The 21656-nt window shown below is 43.0% G+C and overlaps 1 protein-coding gene across 1 annotated transcript in view; it reads left to right on the top strand.

Moving 5' to 3' along the window:
* Positions 1–20298, top strand: part of CPLX1 (complexin 1) — a gene marked incomplete at both ends in the record, with an annotated part of 124621 nt that extends 104323 nt beyond the window's left edge. Inside the window, one exon of the mRNA XM_084304699.1 lies at positions 20101–20298. Coding sequence (XP_084160825.1) covers positions 20101–20298 — 198 coding nt within the window. The remainder of the gene's footprint in view (positions 1–20100) is intronic.
* Positions 20299–21656: the final 1358 nt, after the last annotated feature.

The raw sequence follows: 21656 nt of genomic DNA, 5'->3' as shown, positions 1-21656 counted from the left end.
GCCCTCCTGCACTGTGACTCAGGATGTGCAGAGAAAAACAAAGCCAAAGCTTTTTCCCTGGACTTTTTTTCTGAAGGAACTCTCTGACTCAGCAGCATCACTGAAAAAAGGTCCACAGGTCACTGTGGGGAGCAGGCAGTTATTAATGTGAGGCATCAGGCTTGGCATCTGAAGAGCTCATATATTCCCGCTGTGTATTGAAATGACCCCTTTGTGCATGATCTCCCAGTTGAGGTACAGTTAGCAGCTATTATTATCCTGATTGGGAAACCGTGACCTCTGCTGGAGATATTTCATATTATGGGAGACGTATCTTCCTTTTTCTCTATGGAGTGCAAGAACAGGATCTAGTGAAGCTCATCTGTGGTTCCTCAAAGGGATAGGCTCTGTATTTAAAAAGAGCTAACAGCTGGCATTCAGCAAGAAGTCTTGTTTTAAAGAAAAGAGAATTGCAGGAAGCCTATCCTGAAACTACACAGAAACTGAATCCATGTGTGAGAAAGCCAAGAAGTATAATCAATCATCATAAAACGAATACAGTATGCCCTTCATTTTATAAGACTCCTCCTTTCTTTTCCTTTGTGCTAGCTATTAGCTGTGAAATGATAGCGTGTTTCATAATGTACATTGGAACCAGTTGGGACATACTACAGCGATTCTCACAGCTATTGCCAGCTTTCATTAGGAGAACCCAAATGTATTCCTAGGTTGTTTCCATTTCTGCAGAAGGAATTGATTAGGCCTAAGGGGAGGGAGGTGGAGAGAGACTGAGGAAGGAAGAGGAACCTTGCTGCTTTCTAATTTTAGTGAATCAGTCAGAATGAGAACTGGTAATTACGTATCTATTTTAAAAACTTAAAGAAGCTCACAACCGGCACCACAGAGTGCAGAGTCAGAGGGAAATGAAACTAACTGAGGAGAGAGCCATGGGAGTATTTTGCTGTTATTTTAGGGATAAGCAGATTCATGAAGTGTGCTTGCTTTATCAAGCTTTAGCAATCTATTTAGTTGTCTCCACTGAAGCTGGTATGCTTCCTCAGTACTCAACAGGGAGAAAGACGTACCTCAAAGAATGATGTCCTAGTTACCTGCCTTAGGACAGAATGTATTGCTATCCACAGTGTGTGTCTCTCTCCTAGAAAGAGTAGAAAACCTCAGAACAGATGTTTAACTTGCAGCTGTCTCAAACTGAGGAAGGTGCCCAAAGGAAGCCCCTTCTCCTATTACCAGATTAATTGCAAAACCTTTATGGGGAGGAGTGTCCCAAATGGGGGAACATCTTGCTAAGTAATTAGCTTAGTTCTTCTTAATCATGGCTTATTTAACTACCAATGTATCTCTCTTCACCTTTTTCCTTCTGAGTCATTGGATTGTGCGGTGGGTTTAACCTTGTCTGGTTGCCAGGTGCACTCTCAGCCTCTCTTTGACTCCCCCTCCTCAACAGACTAGGGAAGAAAATAAGACAGAAAAGGTGCTGGCCTGAGACAGAGGAAGACAGGAGGATCCTCTCTTTCACTCTTTCACTCCCAACCCTTCCACCTCACCCCATCAGAGCAACACAGGGAGATGAGGAGTCAGTCCATAGCAGTTCTCTGCCACTCTTTCCTTATCACAGTTTTTCCCTGCTCCCACACGGGGTCATCCATCCCCCAGGAGCAAACTGCTCCAGCACGGGTGGGGGCAGCTCCCCCCAGACCCCCTGCTCCTGCGTGGGCTGCTCTCCACGGGCTGCAGCTCCGGCCCGGGGCCTGCTCCTGCGGGGGCTCTCCATGGGCCGCAGCCTCCTCCAGGCCACATCCACCTGCTCCACCGGGGGCTCCTCCACCCATGGGGGGGCTGCAGCGTGGAGATCTGCTCCATGTGGGACCCATGGGCTGCAGGGGGACAGCCTGCTCCACCAGGGGCCTCTCCCTGCACAGCCCGCAGGGGAACTGCTTCTGCCCGCCTGCAGCACCTCCTGCCCTCCTGCGGCACTCCCCTGGGGGCTGCAGGGCTGGTGCTCTCACGCTTTCTCAATCCTCTCTCTCTCAGCTGCTGCTTTGCAGCAGGGTTTTGTTTTGTTTTGTCCTTCTTTTCTTAAATGTTATCTGAGGCACCACCAGCTTGGCTGATGGGTTCTGCTTTGGCTAGTGGGGGGAGTATAGCATGGGGTAGTCCATGGTTTCTTCTCACAGAGACCACCCTTTGCAGCCCCCTCTTCCTCAAAGGCATTTCCACATTGACCTAGTACAGTGTGGCTTCCCAGGCTTTGTCCTTTGTGCTTTGGAAGTGCATTGCATTTTTCAAGCACAGTGCATAGAGAAATTACTCCTTTGTCTGGAGTTTTTTTTTTCCTCAGAAGTGAAGGCCACAGGGCAAAGTGGGAAAAATGTTAATGACTGCTAATTAAAATTCACTGAAACAAAGCAATGTCTTGCTTTGTATGTTCTTCATCATTGTCTGCAGTGTTGCTGTCCCACCCCTGGCATTTGCCAGCACCTTCTTCTCTTGGTAGCTGCACTCCAGCTCTGACAAAGGCTGATGAAGTTAGTGCCCCAGAAAAGTCAGTTTCCAAACACAGCCTGAATGGTTAGATAAATAACATTTTTATGCAGCACTACTGAATAATAACACAGTGTCCTCAGGCCTGCTGTGCCATGTTGGGAAGCAGGTGTGAAATGGAATATTGATGTGTAATGTAGAGAGCAAGAGGGTGCTTTTAGAGCCAGCCACAACCGTGCTGTCAGAGATGTATTTTGTCTTCAGACAATCAGAGCCTGTGTGCCTCTGAAGCTCCTGCTTTCTTCTCCTGGCACACCTGGGGGAGGGGTTGGTTATGTTTTGGAGGAAACTGAATCAGATGAGCAGGAACTGGGGCTGAGGAACCTGACACACTGGGAAAGTGACAGGCAAGCTGTTACTGGTAAGGGTGCCCAGAATGTATGAATATATAAATAGGAGGGGAAATCTCTATCAGTAAGAAAATACACACAACATTTCCCACTCTCTTTGAAAGAACTTGAGTTGGAAGCTCATGCCTGGCTTAGAAACCTGCACACAAGTTTTTTGCCAACATGCAAACTCTCTGATTTTCTTTATATTTGAAGAATAACTGTTGGTTAATAGCCTGAAGAGATGGAAAGGCAGTTTCTAAACTGATTGAATTTTCACTGGTTCACAGCTCTGGTAGGAATGCATGGCTGTTTTATGAAGGTAAAACTATGGGAAGGTACTCAATAATTATTGGAGGCCTGGAACAGCATGGTAAGATAGGCGTGCATTTGTTGTCCATGGTCATGGCTGTGAATGTAGGCTCAATTATTGATCTGTTTTGTTCCAAATATTGCCTGCCACTTTGCATCACCCAAGCCTTCATTTCTGTCTGATTGTAAGGGCTCTTTCACACACACCCCTGAGGAGTACTGAGTGTCCCACTAATGATGCCAAAGTGCTCAGACAATATAAAAGAGGGAGCTAGCATTCATTTGCCAAGCCTAAGAGGATAACATGAGCTTGGCTGGGTACAGATATCCCATATGGGAGTACTTAGAACTACTTCTTTTTGAAATGGACACAACAAAATGTAAACATGCCACTGAACACAAAAACAAAACAAAACAACAACAACAAACACCAAATAAGAAACAGAGAGGGAAAGAAAATGGGCTTGTGTCTCTTGTCCTGAACTGCCATCTGGAGGATGAATGGTTCTACCCAGCAGGAAGTTAACATTTCAGTACCATTCTGTCCTGTCTGGATGTATGCAGAAGCTGTGAGGTGGGAGTGCCCAGGAAAAAATTGGAAGGCCACAAAGAGTTAAAGAGCCCTTGAAAATACATGTAGTAACTGTTTTTCCACACACAAAACAAACAAACAAACAAAAAAAAAAACCAAAAAACTTCCTTACATTACTAAGTAGAATCTGCTAGCAATGAGATGAAACTCCTTTGTCTTTGTCTTTTTACCATAAAATAAAGGCATTCCTATGGGAAATGGAGGGTACAGTCATCACAGCAGCTCAGTAAAGTCTTCGATATGAGGTTTCTCTCTAATTATCTCTACAGTTCTTAGTTTGATGTGGGTTGTAGGGACCTGACCTTGCTCACACACCACTGATGATGCGAAACATCTGTTCTCTGGCCTTGGCCAGACAACTGAAGGAATGAGAAGGGTCAGCAGGTGATTCCACCTGGAGTGTTGCACATGCACCTCATCTCTAGTCCAGATTTTGAGATAGTAGCCCATGCTATTTGCAGGCTCTTGCAATGGTGCTAACTTTACTATGCAGTAGCCAATCAGAAGTGTCATCAGTTCTCTGAATTTGCAATAGCAACCCAGCCTTGCAGCGCTATACAACCTAAGTCTTTCTAGCACTGTAACACCACTCATGCTATTCAGTTGGATTGTTAGGAGGCACCAGATGTTCTCACTCGCCAACTTCCATTCACTACAAACATGGCTTCCACAGACTCTTGGGGAGCAGGAAAACTGCCTTGAATTACAAGGCAAAATGGCTGCTGTGACAGATGAAAAGGGGCTAGAGAACAGTGGAAAGTGTCTTGTCCTTTATCTTTTTTTTTTTTTTTTTTTTTTTTTTTTTTTTTTTTTTTTGTGTCCCTCTGAAGGACTACAGCATGTGAATAAACACTTGTATTTCCTTACTTGCTCTTTTTGGGTGTCAGAAGTGTTCTTCCCATGTTTAAAGCATCTTTATGTCAGAGTTCTCTCTGTTGCTGGCTAAGGGGACAGAGAAGTGCTTTTTGTATTTCAGAGAGGAATGTGTGTCAAAGGCTTGAAACTAATTGATTAACTACCTTTGATTTTACTGAGTATTGGCTCTAAGCTTGTGGCGTTACCTTGGTCTCCACAGATGTACTGTCAGGGTGGGTGTGCTAATTAGATCCTGGCCACAATGTGGTATGGCAGGATTTATTCCACACAGAAGAATACCCGGGGTTTTGATGACAAAAATTAAACAGCCTCACAGCAAGGACTAAAGATAATCACCTAACTAATCATTCCTGAGGTTTTGCTATTGCAGCATTACATTTTCTTGTGCTGTCAGTGCAGTCAACATCGAAAACATTGGTGCAGGCAACTAGAGGAAAAAAAAAATCTAAGTGAAAAGTCTGTCGGAGCTAAATGTCCTGTCAAACCTGTCCTTTCCATCCAGGGAACTTACTGAGGATGGAATAACCTTTTAGAATGGTGTGGAAGCAATTTGTTATATTTCAGTGTGGCATTGCTATAAGTGATAACTGTTTCTGAGCAGACTCTCACTGCAGCCCCTTTGGTAGGGTAAATCTTACTGAAGTTCTTTGTCCACAAGTAAGAAATGAACCCTTTGCCATGCATATCGTACAGAAAGCTAGGAAAAATGCAGGTGCATACCTAAGTGTCAGTCTAGGGCATGATTTTCCCTCTAGGTTAGTCCCCAGGATTCTCAGCAGTGTTGATATGAGTGCTCATCTGGGACTGTCAGTTGGCCCTCTAGAATCTGGATATCTTTTTAATTTCTAATATTTTGGATTTTTTTACTTTTAATTTTTGTCTTGTGTGAAAATTATATTATGAGTTTGCGATATATTGTGTTTGTTTAGACACAATTTCCTTTTTTAAATTTCCCTCAAATCTCTCATCTAGTAGAGGATTATGATTGAGCACAACTGACCCACACAGTGCTCAGTTGTGCTCAATCATAATTGAGCAAAACTCAATTATTATTAATTATTATAATATATAATTATTAATTATATATTAAAAATTTTCTTCCCTCAGTGTAGGGAAGAAAAATGTGGACAGAACTTACTTTCAGTCACATACAAAATATTAGAATGCTTTGTAAGTTTCTTCTTGATGTGCAATGACATGCTCTGTTCCCTGCCACTTTCTTTGGTGGTAGCACACTCCTGCATATTCAAGAGCACTTTCTAGTGCACACAATACCAAGGACAACCTAAAGTTAATAATAGCAAGAGCTAATGTGCACAGAGAAATAAAGGCAATATGCCAGATATAAAAGTGGCACTCAGACAATATTTTTTAAAAAAGCTACTTTTATTTGCCTCCTAGAGATTTACCAAGAGATCAGATGCAGAGAGCTTATGTAGTTTATGTACTGAGAGCTGAACTTGAAATGAATCAGCCACTTTGGGTTCAGCCTCTGAATTTTGGCTGGCTTTGACCTTCAGCCTGCCAAAGTGCTTATGATCAATAAGGCAATGAGAATGATGTACCCCAGCAAGCACAAACCTAGCAACAGAGAATTATAATCATTTCTAAGCCTCATGAGCAGTCGATGAGTTCCCTACCCCCTGGAGAGGACAAACAATACTTCTTTTGTCAGTTATCCACATCTCCACCATACTTTGCAATGAAAAACACAGCTGACACCTCATCTTACAGTGAACCATTTCTTATCCCTGGAGCATTTGTATTTTGGTCTTGCAGAAACCCAAGCCGGCACCTACATTGACCACACTAGAGCTCTGAAAATAGAATGAAACAATGCAAATATACAACATCTACAGCAACAAAAAAGGAAAACATGAAGAGCTTTTTACACATGGTAAATAAAACAGAGGCCCTGGAAAATAAATAGCTGCATCTAATCTAAATTACTGCAGGATTCTGAGGCACTAATTTTACAAACCTTACACTAAAAGGAAGGTTTTCATTTGGCAAAACAAAAAAATTGAGGCAGAAAGGAGGAACATCTTATACTCCATGACCTGATCTTGCAAAGTACACACAAAAACATATAAACATATATTTTATTGTGGTGGGTTAACTTTGGCTACATATCATGTAGCTGAGTAGCTCTTGCTGCTCACTCACTCCCTTTCCTCAAGAGGACAGGAGAAAAAGTATAATGGAAAAACTTGTGAGTTGAGATAAGGACAGGACAGGGAGATCACTCACCAGTTACTGCCACTGGCAAAACACGTTCTGCTTGGGGAAGATTAATTTAATTTATTGCTGGTTAATAACAAAATAGAGCAGTGAGAACTAAAAGAGCAAATTAAACCCCCCTTCCCCTCATCTACCCTCTTCTATGGCCTCCTCCCAAGCAGTGCAGGAGAATGGCGAATAGGTGCTGTGGTCAGTCCCTGACGCTTTGTCTCCACCGCTCCCTCAGGGTCCCTCTCTGCCCCTGCTCCCCATGGGGTCCCTCCCAGGGAGATGCCGTCCTTCCCCAGCTGAGCCTGCGGGGGCTGCCCACAGGCAGCAGCTCCTCAAAAACTGCTCCAATATGGGTCTGGGGTCCATCCATCCCCCAGGAGCAAACTGCTCCAGCACGGGTCCCCACAGGTGGGCAGCAGCTCCCCCCAGACCCCCTGCTCCTGCGTGGGCTCCTCTCCACGGGCTGCAGCTCCAGCCCGGGGCCTGCTCCTGCGGGGGCTCTCCATGGGCCGCAGCCTCCTTCAGGCCACATCCACCTGCTCCACCGGGGGCTCCTCCACCCATGGGGGGGCTGCAGCGTGGAGATCTGCTCCATGTGGGACCCATGGGCTGCAGGGGGACAGCCTGCTCCACCAGGGGCCTCTCCCTGCACAGCCCGCAGGGGAACTGCTTCTGCCTGCCTGCAGCACCTCCTGCCCTCCTGCGGCACTCCCCTGGGGGCTGCAGGGCTCGTTCTCATTCATTTCTCACTCCTCTCTCCCAACTGCTATGTCAGATACATAACCCTAGAATAAAACTCTTCTAAACATGTATAAGTATTTGTGTTTGTGTGTTTCTACTGGCTTCCGTGAAGTTCTTCTCATAAAAAACTACATGCAGACATTGTAAATATGAGAAGTCATGTCCCGTCTTTGCCTGAGATTCCACTTTGTATCACCAGACAGTGTTCTCACAGAAACAGTCTGCAGCTTGACTCCATCCCAAAAAAGGAGCCAAGCTAAATTTTTATGGGAACCTATAAGCCACTGTATTGTGATTGCCAATGTAACTCATATTTATTTAACTCTTTTATTTATTTATTTTTTATCCTGTCTCAGCTGCTTTGAAAAATAGAATTGACCTAGATTTTCCTAATTGAAGCTGCAAGTCAGGTTCTGGGGGAAAGATTTTCCAAAGGACCTAACAGGCTTAGGAGCAGAATATGTACAGTATTTATTTTGGCCCTGTGGTCATGAGTCATTATGGTGGTTTTAGCGAACCCTCCAGGTACCAAAAAAATCAATATTTTGTAGATTCTCATCCTGTGTTCTTCTTCATGAGTCAGATATTCTATCTCTGCTTTCTCTGGAGTTTTCTTCTCTGATTACAGATGGATGCCTTTGCTATTCAGCACTAATTTAATTGCCTCCACTCCCAAAATTTTCTACGTCTTATTTCCTCTCACTGATGCTGACTGTTATGCAGTAAGGTATTGTTTTAATATGGGTGCTGTGTACATAAGAGGAAGCAAAGTAACATATTTGCAAGCACAGGGAAAAAGAAAATGTTTTCTGCTGAATGTTTTGAAAAAATTGTGCTATGTGTATTAGATACCTGTGCTTGTTCTTCTGTTTCCCAAGGAGGAGTAATTTTGTTCACAAATTGCAGTTCACACCAGCTGAATGTGATAATGGGAAAAAAGCATTTTGGCTGGGACAACCTAGCATAATCCAAGCAGCAGAGCACTGAGTACAATGGCCAATTCACTTCAGTGTACAGTCAGCATCCATAGTGGATCAGGGCAAAACTTTTTTCCCATCTCTCTCTTTTAACTAAGTCTGGTTCAGACTTCATTGAGACCAGTAGAGATTCCCCTTGACCTTAGTTTGCAGCAGGTTCACAGTGTCTTGCATGCTGGGGCCAAAGAGTATTCCCACAGGAGTGTGCTGCAGTTCCTTTTGCCAGTCATAATGGAAACAGGTGTGTGGTTCTGCTGCAGCAATGTTGCCCCGGGGGAGAAGGAAGTGACCCTCACAGCATCACCTTGCATCTAGAGTATCTGGAAAATTATGCTGGTGGAAAATGGATGAACATTAGCTGAAACCTTTGAAGACCACATCTGCATCTGCTCTGTGCACATGAAGCTGAAGTTTATACCTCTGTTTATCTGCCATGGAAGCCCCTTGAGATATTGGCACTGTCAAGTGCCCTGAGTGTAAGAGGGGATGAGACTGAAACTGATGGTGAAAGAATGTAGGTGGGTGATAAATGAAAAGTTTCTGTGATTTTGACAGAGGTGAAAGCATGACCTAGCAGAGAGGAGAAAGACATCAATTTTTAAAAAAGGATAGAAAGGAAGACTCAGGGTACTACAGACAAGTGAGCCCCAGCTCTGTGCCTGGCAAGATCATGGAAAAGATCCTCCTGGAAGCAATGCCAAGGCACATGAAGGACAAGGAGGTGATCCAAAACAGCCCACATGGCTTCACCAAGGGCAAATCATGCCTGACCAGTCTGGTGGCCTTCTATGATGGAGCAACTGCATCAGTTGACAAAGGAAGACTGACCAGTGTCATCTACCTGGACTTCTGTAAGGCCTTTGACATGGTGCCACATGACATCCTGATCTCCGAATTTGAGAGTGATGGATTTGAAAGAAGCATCTCTCTGTGGATAAGGAATTGGCTTGAAGGCTGTACCCAGAGGGTGCTGGTCAGTGACTCTATGTCCTGGTGGAAGCCAGTGATGAGTGGTGTCCCTCAGGGGTCTGTCTTGGGGCTGGTGCTGTTTAATGTCTACCAATGATATAGACACCAGTGGGAGCAAGTTCACCCTGAGCAAGTTTGCAGATGACACCCAGCTGAGTGGTATAGTTGATACAGCAGAAGGAAGGGATGCCATCAAAAGGGACCTGGAGAAGCTTGAGAGGTGGGCCCACATGAGATTCAACAAGTCCAAGTGCAAGGTGCTGCACTTGGGTCAGGGCAATCCCAGACACGAGGACAGACTGGGAGAAGAACTCATTGAGAGCAGCCCTGCAGAGAAGGATTTTGGGGTGCTGGTGGACAAAATCTTGACATGAGCCAGCAGTGTGTGCTTGCAACCCAGAAGGCCAACTGTGTCCTGGGCTGCATCAAAAGCAGGGTGGCCAGCAGGTAGAAGGAGGTGATTGTCCCCCTCTGCTCTGCCCTTGTAAGGACCTACCTGGAGTGCTGCGTCCAGGTGAGGGGTCCTCATCACAGGAAAGGTAGATCTGTTAGAGTGAGCCCAGACAAGGGCCATGAAGTTGATTAGAGGGCTGGAGCACTTCTCCTTTGGAGACTGAGGCTGAGAGACCTGGGTCTATTCAGCCTGGAAAAGAGAAGACTCCAGGGTGATCGCACTGCAGCCTTTCAATACTTAAAAGGGGCTTATAAAAAAGATCGAGAGCAACTTTTTACTTGGGCAGATAACAATAGGACAAGGGGGAGTGGTTTTAAACTCAAAGTGTAGATTTAGAATAGATCTTAGGAAGAAGGTGGTGGTGAGGCACTGGCACAGGTTGCCCAAAGAAGGTATGAATGCCCCATCCCTGGAGGTGTTGAAGGCCAGGCTGGATGGGGCTTTGAGCAAGTTGAAGGTAGAACATGTGCCTGCCTATGGCAGGGGGATTGCAACTCGTCGATCTGTAAAGTCCTTTCTAACCCAAGCCATTCTGTGATTCTATGCAGCCACAAGGAATTCTTGGGGAGCTGGTGCCACTGGGGGATGTAAGGGTCTCAAATAATAGAAGCCATGTCTACAAGTGATCTCTTCTCCCAGAAAAGCTGGCTGAAAGACTCGGATGCACCCCAAGGAAATGGCCTGAGTAGGTCTGCTCCTGAATGGTGGAGGCTCTGTTAACAGTTCACCTTTGCATGATCCCCTAACATTCTTAAGTGTGCCCTTCCCACAATTTGCTTTATTACTGGTCATAAAGCATAAAGGGTCAGTTCACCTGAGCTGACTGTGGGAGCCCATAGTAACTGGGTAGTTCTGACACTGCATGGCAGAGCTTAGACTAAATGGATAAATTGATGGGCAAAAATAGTCTCCTCCTGTTAAAAGCCTGCTCAGAAGTGTTCTGAGGACTGCGTCTTTCTTCCTTTCTATAGCAACTCCTTGAACCTCACGCCAGGGATAAATGAACTGATTAGAAAGACGAGAAGAGAAAATGGAAGAGAGTGGAAAGGAGGGTAGGAGCAGGCAAAGAGGAGACTCAGCAGACAAAATGGCCTTAAGCCAGCTGATAGTATTTCATGGACATCCAAGTAGTACCCTAGAAATACACCACTGGGGATCCGGCTCTTTGAAAAGCTATCATGTTTGTAGCTGCTGGCAGCTTTTCTTTTGTAGTCTTGCTAGGACAGGAACAACTCTGAAGAGGATTATCCAGCCTCATAATCTGTACCTGCCTGTTTCTTCACCACAGTTTAGTCTCCTCCTTGCCACTGCCCAGAGTAGTTTCCCTTCTGTCATTGCCCTGGGTGGTTCCACGGTGCTGTTTTTAGAGAGGGCTGGCTGTACATGTGAGGAGGAAAACATGCCAAAAAAGTGCTCCAGAAGCAGTGTCTGTCCCTATGTCTATCTCTATTTCTATCTCTATTTCTGTCATCTCCAAACAGTCTTTATGCCAATCAGTATACAAATCATCCTCCCACTGCTATGCCTTAATATCTGCAAACTGCTAAGTGGCCAGCCTGCTGTGCTCCCTGATCTCTGCATCTTTCTATCTCAGTTTGCTGAGTCAGCCTTGGAATAATGGACGAAAGCAGCAGTGAGCTGCTTTTTGTTTTGGCTATTGCATCTCTCCAGGCCTTTGCATGTCTGCAAGGTGGCCCATGTTTCTATAAGCATAGTTCTACAAAGGTGGAGTTGGAGACTACATTTGGCAGCTTAGGATATGTCAAATAATGGAGACATTTTGTAATACCAGTCAGACTGCTGAGAGAGCCAGGCATAGTTTGGAGAGGACCAGCCACCCAGGTCAACTACTACACCTACAGAGGTGTGCATGTGTTATGACCAATAGGACCACCTTCTTCATCTGCTATCAGCTAGCACAGAGGACTTGATCATCCCAGACTGATCACAGTACAGAATAAATAACCTTGGGAAGAATATTCCAATTCACCAGCTGTAAACACAGGCAGTTGTCAGCTGTTTTCCTAGCAAGCTGTGAAAGTAGATATTCAGCAGCATAAACCTGTCACCTCCTGACAGTGCAGTGTGTACTGATAGAAGACCTTTGTCATTATCATTCAAGGGCAATCTGCAAAGCATTGTTTTTTGTTCCTGCTTTGGACTCTCGAATCAACTTTGTTTTAAAGGCTTTCTGTCCAGCCATGAGTTTTGTCATTTAGCCTCTGCAAAACACAGAAACAATTGCACAGCTTTCATGGTGTCATTGATTAGCCCTGCTTGTGGAGGCAGCTCACCAGAATATAAAATGGTTGACCCCTGCCTGAAGTAATTCCTCCTGCAAGTCTATTCCTTTCATGACAGTTCTGCTAGATCTTTCAAACAAGCTGGATTACTTGGTCAAGCAATTACTTGGTCAGTGGGTTACAAAAGAAACTAGTGAACCCAGGAGCGCTGGCTGAGTTCCAACACAGTCTTCAATATTCCTCAGGTTTTTGTGGTGAATCCCTGAATTAGGTTCTGACTCGAGGCCTCTGTACTGTTAGTCCAGTAAATGTTCACAGTAATCAATGCACTAGCAATTCATGAAGTGTCTTTTACAAATGCACAAAATTGTTCTTGTTCTGTTCTCTGAATTCAGTCCTTGAAAAATTCCCCTGCCCAAAATGAGATAAAGATCTCAGAAATCGTAACATCAGCTATAGTTTTTCTACCTTAATTTGGTTGCCCAAGGAGAAGACCTTCAGACTGGTTAATGTGCAATATTTGTTTAAATTTTGATACATGTACTAATGCACAAAGCATAACTATCTTTACTGCAAACAGTCTCTCTTTGTGCTTAATGAAAACTACTCCGTTTAAAAAAATAAATAAATAAAAAGAACAAGCAACGACAAAAAACAGGAAAGTGCTGTACACATGCCATATTTACACAAAAGATGTTCTTCTGGGTCAGGCTAGAGCAAGCAATTTACATTATGACTAGAATAAGTGAAGAATATCTGTGGCTCCTTTTTTTCTTGAGGTGTATGGATTGCCAGCTTTTAACTGTGCAAGAGCACTGTTCAGACTCTGCTCTCTTTCTGTGCCCTGCCTTAGCCAATGCCATATAAATCAGATATCTAGTAACCGTGTCAGGAAGGAAGCCTTTCTGATATAAGAGACCTGATTTTTCACCATTCAGTTTGGTTTAGTAATTTATAAGAAAGAAAAAAAAAAAAAAAAAAAAAAAAAAGCGAGGAAAGGAAAGAGCAGAATCAACAGCAGGTTCATGATGGAATAACAAGTTTTGGCACCACTCAAAAAAGGGATCAGAGTGTTCAAAGCATGCACCAGGGTCTTCGCAAGTGGTAGCTTTGGTGTTGGATGTAGTCATCTACTGGGAATTCTCCCTCTGTCTTGACAAATTTGGCTTTGCTCCATTGGTAGAAACATCTGTAAGCTTCAGTGCCATCTCCTTCCACTGCCTTGGAGGCAATTTAATGTAATGGGGACAATGATTTCCTAGGAATTACCGGGAGATTATTTAATAACTCTTCACAAAGTGCTCTGAGAATGGAAAGCAAGACTCTAAGACAAAGATATGAATGTTTTTGCTTATGCCAAAGATAGCATGTACTTTTTTCTTTTTCTTTTTTTTTTTCTTCAGCAAAATATATGTATGAAATTTTGTGTACATAAGCAGATGCAGAAATGTTGAGCATGACTCATGTTAGCAATCGTGGCAGCTCAGTTTTACATGGGGAAGACACAGGAAATGGAGGTTTCCTATAACAACAGCTGGTATGCTATATATACATCACAACAAAGGCATCATTTTCATAAGGCTGTGTCCACATATAGTATGCCACTATTCAAAAGGAATATATTTTCACTTTTTGGAGATAAATATCTTGAGAATTAGTTTCTGCTTTGCATAGGCTACAAACAATAAATTGGACAGAATAATGAAATAAGCTGCTGCAGGGTGAAGCTCTTTGACATGATCATGGAAAGGGAATTCAGTATGGAGATACCCTGGGATAGCTATATTAATATCATATTCATTTTAACTTGTTACAGTTAGGACTTCTATTTCTGCCATGTCCACAAAGTTCAAATTTAATTTAATATCAGGTAAATTAAGTGGTACAGTAGCATGCCACTAAGACAAGTTTATGCAGAAAACAGAAGACTGTAAAGCTCTTTATACCATGTCAAAGTTCTTCATACTTAGCCTTTTCAGAAAAATCACAGCATATTGTGTAAATGAAAAGGGAATACTCAAAGTAGTCCCATCATTTTGAAGGTGAAGGAAAGGAGACAATTTTTTTCCACTACCTGCGATGCACTGCAGGGGGACAGCCTGCTCCACCAGGGGCCTCTCCCTGCACAGCCCGCAGGGGAACTGCTGCTGCCTGCCTGCAGCACCTCCTGCCCTCCTGCGGCACTCACCTGGCGGCTGCAGGGCTGCTTCTAACCCCTCTCTCTCCTAGCTGCTGTGTAGCAGCAGTCTGTTCCCTTTCTTAAATCTGCTCTCACGGAGGCCCAACCAGCATCAGTGATAGTCACAACTCTGGCTAGTTGTGGGTCCCTTTTGGAGCCAGCTGGGTCTGGCTCCTGGCTGACATGGGGATGGACTCTTCTCTGGGAGAAAAGCAGCCTTCCCCACTACTAAAACCTTGTCCTGAAAACCCAATATTCTACATGTGTTCTTGGCAGAAGGTTTCATGAGTCAATAACGTGAAGATTGGAAGAACACCAGATGAGTGTTCTCTTTGGTAATGAAGAAGAAAGAATAGCATGACAAATAATAAGTGAAGCCCAACAGGACAGTTGAAAGAGAAATCTTTTTCTTATACCTGTGTCTTTTCAGTTTTCCAGATTTCTTTGATTTAAAAAGGAATTTCAGAATTAATCTGGTTAATTACAAGGATAAATCTTCTAATTGTAAACGGTTGCAAAGTTCCAGAGTAGGTGAGAATTCTTCAGCAGCTGAGGTCTCTAAGGAAAAGACATATTCAGGTCAAGGTGACCCCTGAGGTAGCAGTGTGGGCAAGTTGCCCTCTGATCGTCTTCTCTAAATATATATTTTCAACTTTGGCTGATAATTATGTTTTTATTGTTGTTGTGGGGTGGAATGTGAATTAAATTTCATAGACAGGGCTGTGTAAGAAGAGAAAAGGTGTCTTGTAATTTGTATATGAAGCAAGATAAGAAACATGCATTGAAATCTCTCAGATATCTTTTAAAAGCTCAACAAGGAAATAAAACAGCAGTTCCAGAGATGGCTGTATTGGCCACATCTGTTCATAGACTCAGCAACCACACAAAACCATTAATTCCCTGAAAAGAAATGTAACCAGCATCACTTGTATACCAAACTTTTCCTAGAAATTTAAACTGTTAGCTGATATGCAGCATTTTTTCTTGGGATGCAGACTGATGACTAATTTCAGGCTTCTCAGAGCGCCTTGGGAAGAGTTTTTTTCTCAGTGAAACGGCAACATTGCCAGTCATCCATGGTGAAGACAACCATGAACAATTCCCATCACCACAAATGGCGCAGAGCTGTGTTGTGGGATGCCTTTATGCACACCTCCGGATACCAACCATCCAGGTGTAGCCACAGTAGAGGAGACTTGGGGGACTTTAACCACCCTGACATCTGCAGAAGGGACAACACAGCAGGGGATAAGTAGGTTACATCTGAATATCAGGAAAAACTTTCCCATGTGCCAGTGAGAGAGCACTGGCACAGGTTGCCCAGAGAGTTTGTGGAGTCTCCTCCCATGGACATCTTCAAAAGTCACCTGGACATGGTCCTGGGCAACCTGCTCTGGGTGTCTTAGCTTCAGTAGCGGGTTGGACCAGATGACCTCCAGAGGTCCGTTCTGACTTTAACAATTCTGTGATTCTGTAACTTGGTTGACAGCTGCTGGTCACAGAATCATAGGGCCATTCATGTTGGAAAAGACCTCTAAGTTCATCTAGTCCAGCCTTTAGATGGGTCCTCCTAGGACGTGCTTTTCCACTACAGAATTCCATCTCTCAAGACCTTCATGGATTTGTCTTAGCAAAGCATTATAATATTTACTTGCATCCCGCTGCACACTGTAGGCTTCACATGCACACTGTGTCAACTGAACCTTGTGCTAGTCAGAGCTGTGAAGAGGTCAAGCTAGCCAAGGGAACATGGTTCCTTCTCTACTGAAAAGATTAAAGCGTTCCTTTGTGTACCTTCCTTACATTCACAGCAGCTGACACTGCAAGTATGTTCTGCAAGACATGTCTGAAGCAAGCAGCAAGAGCACCAGTCCTCATTATCTGCTTGTCCATGTATTAGGAGGGAAGAAAATTGTGCAGTGAAAATTCCCAGTGATGAAAGAAGCTTTATATGTGACCATATAAAGTATATACATAGTGATACAAAATAACTTACACAGACTTATAAAATATGCTAGTTCAACCATGGAAATAGCAGATACAATTATGTATGTTATGTTTGTTTAAGTTTGGAAGTGTGCAATATGATATGATTATGTTTAAATATTGCAACTGGCAGCATGTGACTATAATAATCTTAACAGCATACAATCACAGTAAATATTAGTAGGATAATGTTGTGATTATTTTAAGCTCCTCCAGATCCCCAAGGTCTCCCAAGGTCAGCAAGCCCACTCTGTTGGTACTTTTGAGTCACCATCCAGGGTACAGAAGTCCCAGGGGCATCTTGTGCAAGTCAGTGGGTTGAGATGTTCACCTTAGCAGCAAGTTGTTCTCAGGCACCTAGATTCTCTTCTCTGGGTATCTTCTGCTGGTCCCAACCTGCATCTTTGGAGTTGTCTTTGTATTTCTCTCAAAACTCCATGACCGTGGCTTTCTTTATTTCCTTAGTTTCTCCAGGGAAATCACTTGATCCTAAGGAGTCAGTTCCAAATCTAACCCACAGACAGCCATTCATTTGAACCTTGATTGCTGCTGTCGTCCTGAGGAGTCAGCTCCAACACTGACCCAGAGATAAGTAGCAACTTTCCGCAGGTGTCTTAAATATGATGTTACTGAATTATTTATCCTGTGACCTAGATATTTGCTAGAGAGATTTGTTCATGTTTAGCAAGCAGTGGTAGCTTGTCATAAGTAATACTAAGTATATTTTTAGTGCTTTGACATTTTAGCTGCAATCACACCTTGGCTCATCAGTCCCACTATTCCCTGTTACCCTTAGTACCATTAGAGTTAGATCTAATTCCCAGCCTGTTTCTGGATCTTGCACTTGCTTCGGCTTCCTGTGCAAAGCAGAAGTAATAGTGGAAGTAAGTTGTAGGTCATTGGCAGCCTTGTTCGCCTGCTTCTCTCCTGATGTGCAGTCAGTGAGTGGGGGGTAAAGTCTCCAACTGATGCCTGAGGACTCCACCCTACCGTTTTTTACCAACATATGATGCAGTGCAAACACTACTCATTTAACAGCATAGTAAGGACAAGGTAGTTTAAAATGCTATTAACTGTTTGGTGGCATAAATGAAGGTCAAGCAGATAATCACACAAATGCAGCTTCTGATATTAAACTTTGTGGGGCTGAACTTTGAGAAAAAGATGAAATTGTTCTCATCCTTCACATGTTTTGGAGGTAATGCAATATTCTCCCATCTTCAGGAATGCCAGAGAATGAAAAAAGTGTTTGTTTGTTTGTTTGTTTGTTTTTGTTTTTGTTTTTGGTTATATATATATACATATATTTCTGTTATATATTGACTTAACATAAAATATTTAAAGTGAAGACACTAAGATGCTTGTTTTAATTTTGTACCTGTTACTTTAGGACTCACTATAATGCAACTTCATCTGAAGCAATTTCAATCCTAAAAAATACCATTTAATTCACCTGCAAATTACAAAACATTATGTTTTTTATTATAAACAGCATTAAAAATTACCACCATCCTTAAAGTATAACACTGAATAAGCAGTAAGACTGGCCATACACTGTAAGAACTAAGGGCAGTCTAGCACCATGCAAGTCACTGAGGGCCATTGAGCACTTGAGTGGTTGTTTTGTTTTAGTTGTTTTAGTTTCCTGTGCCCTGGATGTTTGTTCAACAAGTTCATAAGCTATAGAGTCCACTGGCCATGAGCTGGTAATTGTAATGAGACAGAGGATTTGGCAGCTGCAGAGGACTGGTGAGTTATTGTGATTTGTGCTGTCTCCACTACTTCTCCTGTAGCTGGCAAAGCAAAGTCATGTCTGTAGATAAAAGATGCTGGGAAACACCTGGGGACATTTACCTGTAACTTGAGAGGAACAAGTCAGCCATACGTGGTCTGCAGGCTTGCAGCATGTCTCATTTCCCCTGCAGTGGTGGCTACACTATGTTGGATCTTCTTTTTTAGTGTTCAGCCCTGTGGCTGCAAATCAATCAGATGCTTCCTTTGCCTCAGATCATCATTTGTCTTGAGCATCTCCCCCATGAAATCTGGTGTGACTGGCATCCACTGGGTATAAAAATTGTAAGATAAATGTCATTAATGAACATTTTGGCTTGGAAGAACTGATTTAGAGAACTAGCTATTTTTGAAGTTGCTGGTTTCAACCTTGCAGACTGTCATCCTAAATATGAATGATGACTATTGATACTGAGAAAATACTGAACACTTTGTACCAACACAATTCTTTTATCTTTTTGAAATCATATCTAATTTTCTTTTCAGAGGTCCTTGTTCATACAAAGTGTTCTGCTAGCTTTTGCAGGGCTTAGATTGGCTAGTTACCTCACAGTTCCAATATACTGAGAGCAATCTTAATTCATTTTGGTACTGTAGTTAATATTTAGGCGGAAATAAAAGAGTGGCTCTTACACAGCAAGAGTTTTGAAGCTGACAGCTGTTTCAGCAAAATTGAATGCCCTTCCCCTTCCTCACAAAGGTCAAATGCCTCTCTAGTGTAGCTGAACTGAAATAATTGTAAGTGATAAAGAAGGTAGCTTGCAGGTATCCTTGTTGCTGTAGATTTACATGTGACAGTTTGAGTTGATTTTATTTTCATCATCACTATTATCTCTAAAATTTCAGTGCAAACACTTTTGCAGAAATGTGTAGAGGTTGAGGAGTGACGAGTGCAGAAATTATTTTCCTTGGACATGCCTCCAAACTAGAAGTTGGAAACAAAATCCATGTCACTGTGGGAGCAGGGATACTACAGCACTCCTCTGCTCAGTCTGATTCACTCAGACATATCTTTACTTTCCCATTAAATCTAGCATTTTGAATATAAAATCATAAAATGAAATTCTGGTTATTCATGCAAAGTCATAGTTGCATGCCTTTAATTCTCAATGGGAGTGGCAAATTTCAGGTATCCATTATACCTGCAGTCATAAAGATGTTTCTCTCTAGACAGGGTGTCAGCTTTACTCCCAGAAGTGTAGAGTTTGGTGTGCACATGCAGCCAGAGTTTCTTATGAAGGTTTGTTTTCATTGAGATGTCTTTCTGTCCCATTTATACCAAAAGAACAGGGATGGGCTGGTATAGAAAATCTCCCACATGAGAATATCTAAAACTGTCATCTTTACTGCGGTCTGTCCTTTCTGGTTTGCTTTATTTTGTTGAGAATAGTTTTTTTGTGTGTTTCCATTTTGTTTTATTTGTTTGTTTGTTTGTTTCTGACATTTTGCCTCCTCCATAATGCTTTACTGTAAAATGTTGCAGATGGAATTTCAAAATCATTTCAGATGAAGAGCTTGAGCATCAGACTTGGTAATAGAACAGGGTAGGTTCAACAGCAGCAGAGTAACACCCCAAAACTGTATTAACACACTTAGCTGGTATTGTCTTTGTTAAACCCACAGCTATATAGTCCCAGATTCTCTGCCATGCTTATTTCTGAATGATCCAAGCATCTGACCATCCTGTCTGGAGAGAGCTGCCCGTCCACTGGGCTGTATATAGGGAAGAGTTGTTAGGTCTGATAATTTGGGGGTCTGTGAAGAAACAACAGCAGAACATTTCCAGTGATGTGCATATGAGGCACCATGTGTGATGGCTGCCTTCATCTGCTATCCTGTCCAGTGTGTGACTGACAATGTGTTCTCTCTCTCCTGCAGTATGGGATAAAGAAGAAGGAGGAAAAGGAAGCAGAGGCCCAGGCTGCACTGGAAGCTAATGCTGAAGGGAGTCTGACGCGTCCAAAGAAGGCGATCCCTCCTGGCTGTGGGGACGAGGAGGAGGAGGAAGAAGAGAGCATTCTAGACACAGTCATCAAATACCTACCAGGGCCCCTGCAGGACATGTTCAAGAAGTGATAGCTGCAGACTGTTAGATGGGCACTAACAGTACTGCAAAGGATTTCTCTTTTGCCCAATGGGGATTTACAATCTTGCCATCCATCACGCAGCCCTGCCCACCTCTATCCTCTACTGCTCACTAGGAGTTCCTTCGCTTCCCATTCCCCTCTGCCTATTCCCTTTCCCTCTTACCCCAGGACTCATCTATTCCTTTTTTGTACATAGTCATATCCAGTAGATGCCTCTGAATGGATGTAAAGATTAAAAAGCTGCAGACTACACAACTTTTATTATAAGCCATAGTAATATGTATGTTAAATAAGGCAACTGTACATTAAGCATAGAAAAGGAACAACCTCACATGCATTTTGACCCAAAGCAGGAAGAAGTGTTCACTGAGTGTGAACAGTGGCCTCTTTAATTTTCTTTAATCATTTATTATTATTATTATTGATGATAATTATTAGTTATTTTTATTAATGTTCTTGTTGATTGGGTCACACTAGCCATTTGTTGTTGACCACATCTGCCCTTGGAAATAATGTCTCAGTTCTCCCGTGGAATCAGAGCTTTTCAGTTTTAATTCCATCACTGGCATAAATAAGAGATTATTTGGAAGGTAAATCATGCATGGCTTACACAGCTGACATCACTCAGAACTGTGGAAGTAGTGAGTCATCTGCCTTCAGATGCTGGCAGAAGTTAAATGCCTCAGAATCTAAGCAAGAGTCATGCCACTTTGGGAATTAGCCATACACTTAGTTTGAAGGAGTAGATTTGGTCTGACAGGTGCCATACAGAGAGCTGGAACCACAGTGGGGTGTGGGGTGCTCTCTTAGAGGTCCTTCCCACCCCTTTGAAGTCAATGTCCAAGAATTTTGGTCACTCTAATTAACTAAACTTCCTCTTTCTGCCTAGTGCTGTAGTCTGCAATCTCATTCCCAGCAGTGCTTTCAGGACAGACATTCGGTCTGCAGCATATTGTTACTGCTGTGTCCTGCCCACCCTTCTCTGCAGCTGTAGAAGAGAGTGGTGGCCTGAATGTTAGATATGGCCCTGAAGATCCCGAGATCTTACATTTGCCTCCTTTGTCTCATGCTAAGTTACTCTGCTGCCTTGAGGAGATCACTTATTTTTCTGCCCCATTTTCTCCAGCTGTAAAATATAGGTTTCAGTCAATACCTACTGTAAAGGGATATAGTAAGGATGAATTGCACAATGCTCCTCTAGTGCTGTGCAGGAGCTAATTAGTATTATAACAGTGTGGGGCATCCACTGATTCTAGTAAGGTAGGAAAAAATCTCTCTATTATCTCGAAAGCCTTTCTTAGACACAGATGTTTTCCAGTACAGTGCTACAAGCACTGAGTATCTGCA

The sequence above is a fragment of the Netta rufina genome (genome assembly GCF_964035555.1).
Source record: "Netta rufina genome assembly, chromosome: Z".
NCBI lineage: Eukaryota > Metazoa > Chordata > Aves > Anseriformes > Anatidae > Netta > Netta rufina.
The sequence above is the reverse complement of the archived record's forward strand: the minus strand, read 5'-3'. Positions and strand labels throughout refer to the sequence as shown.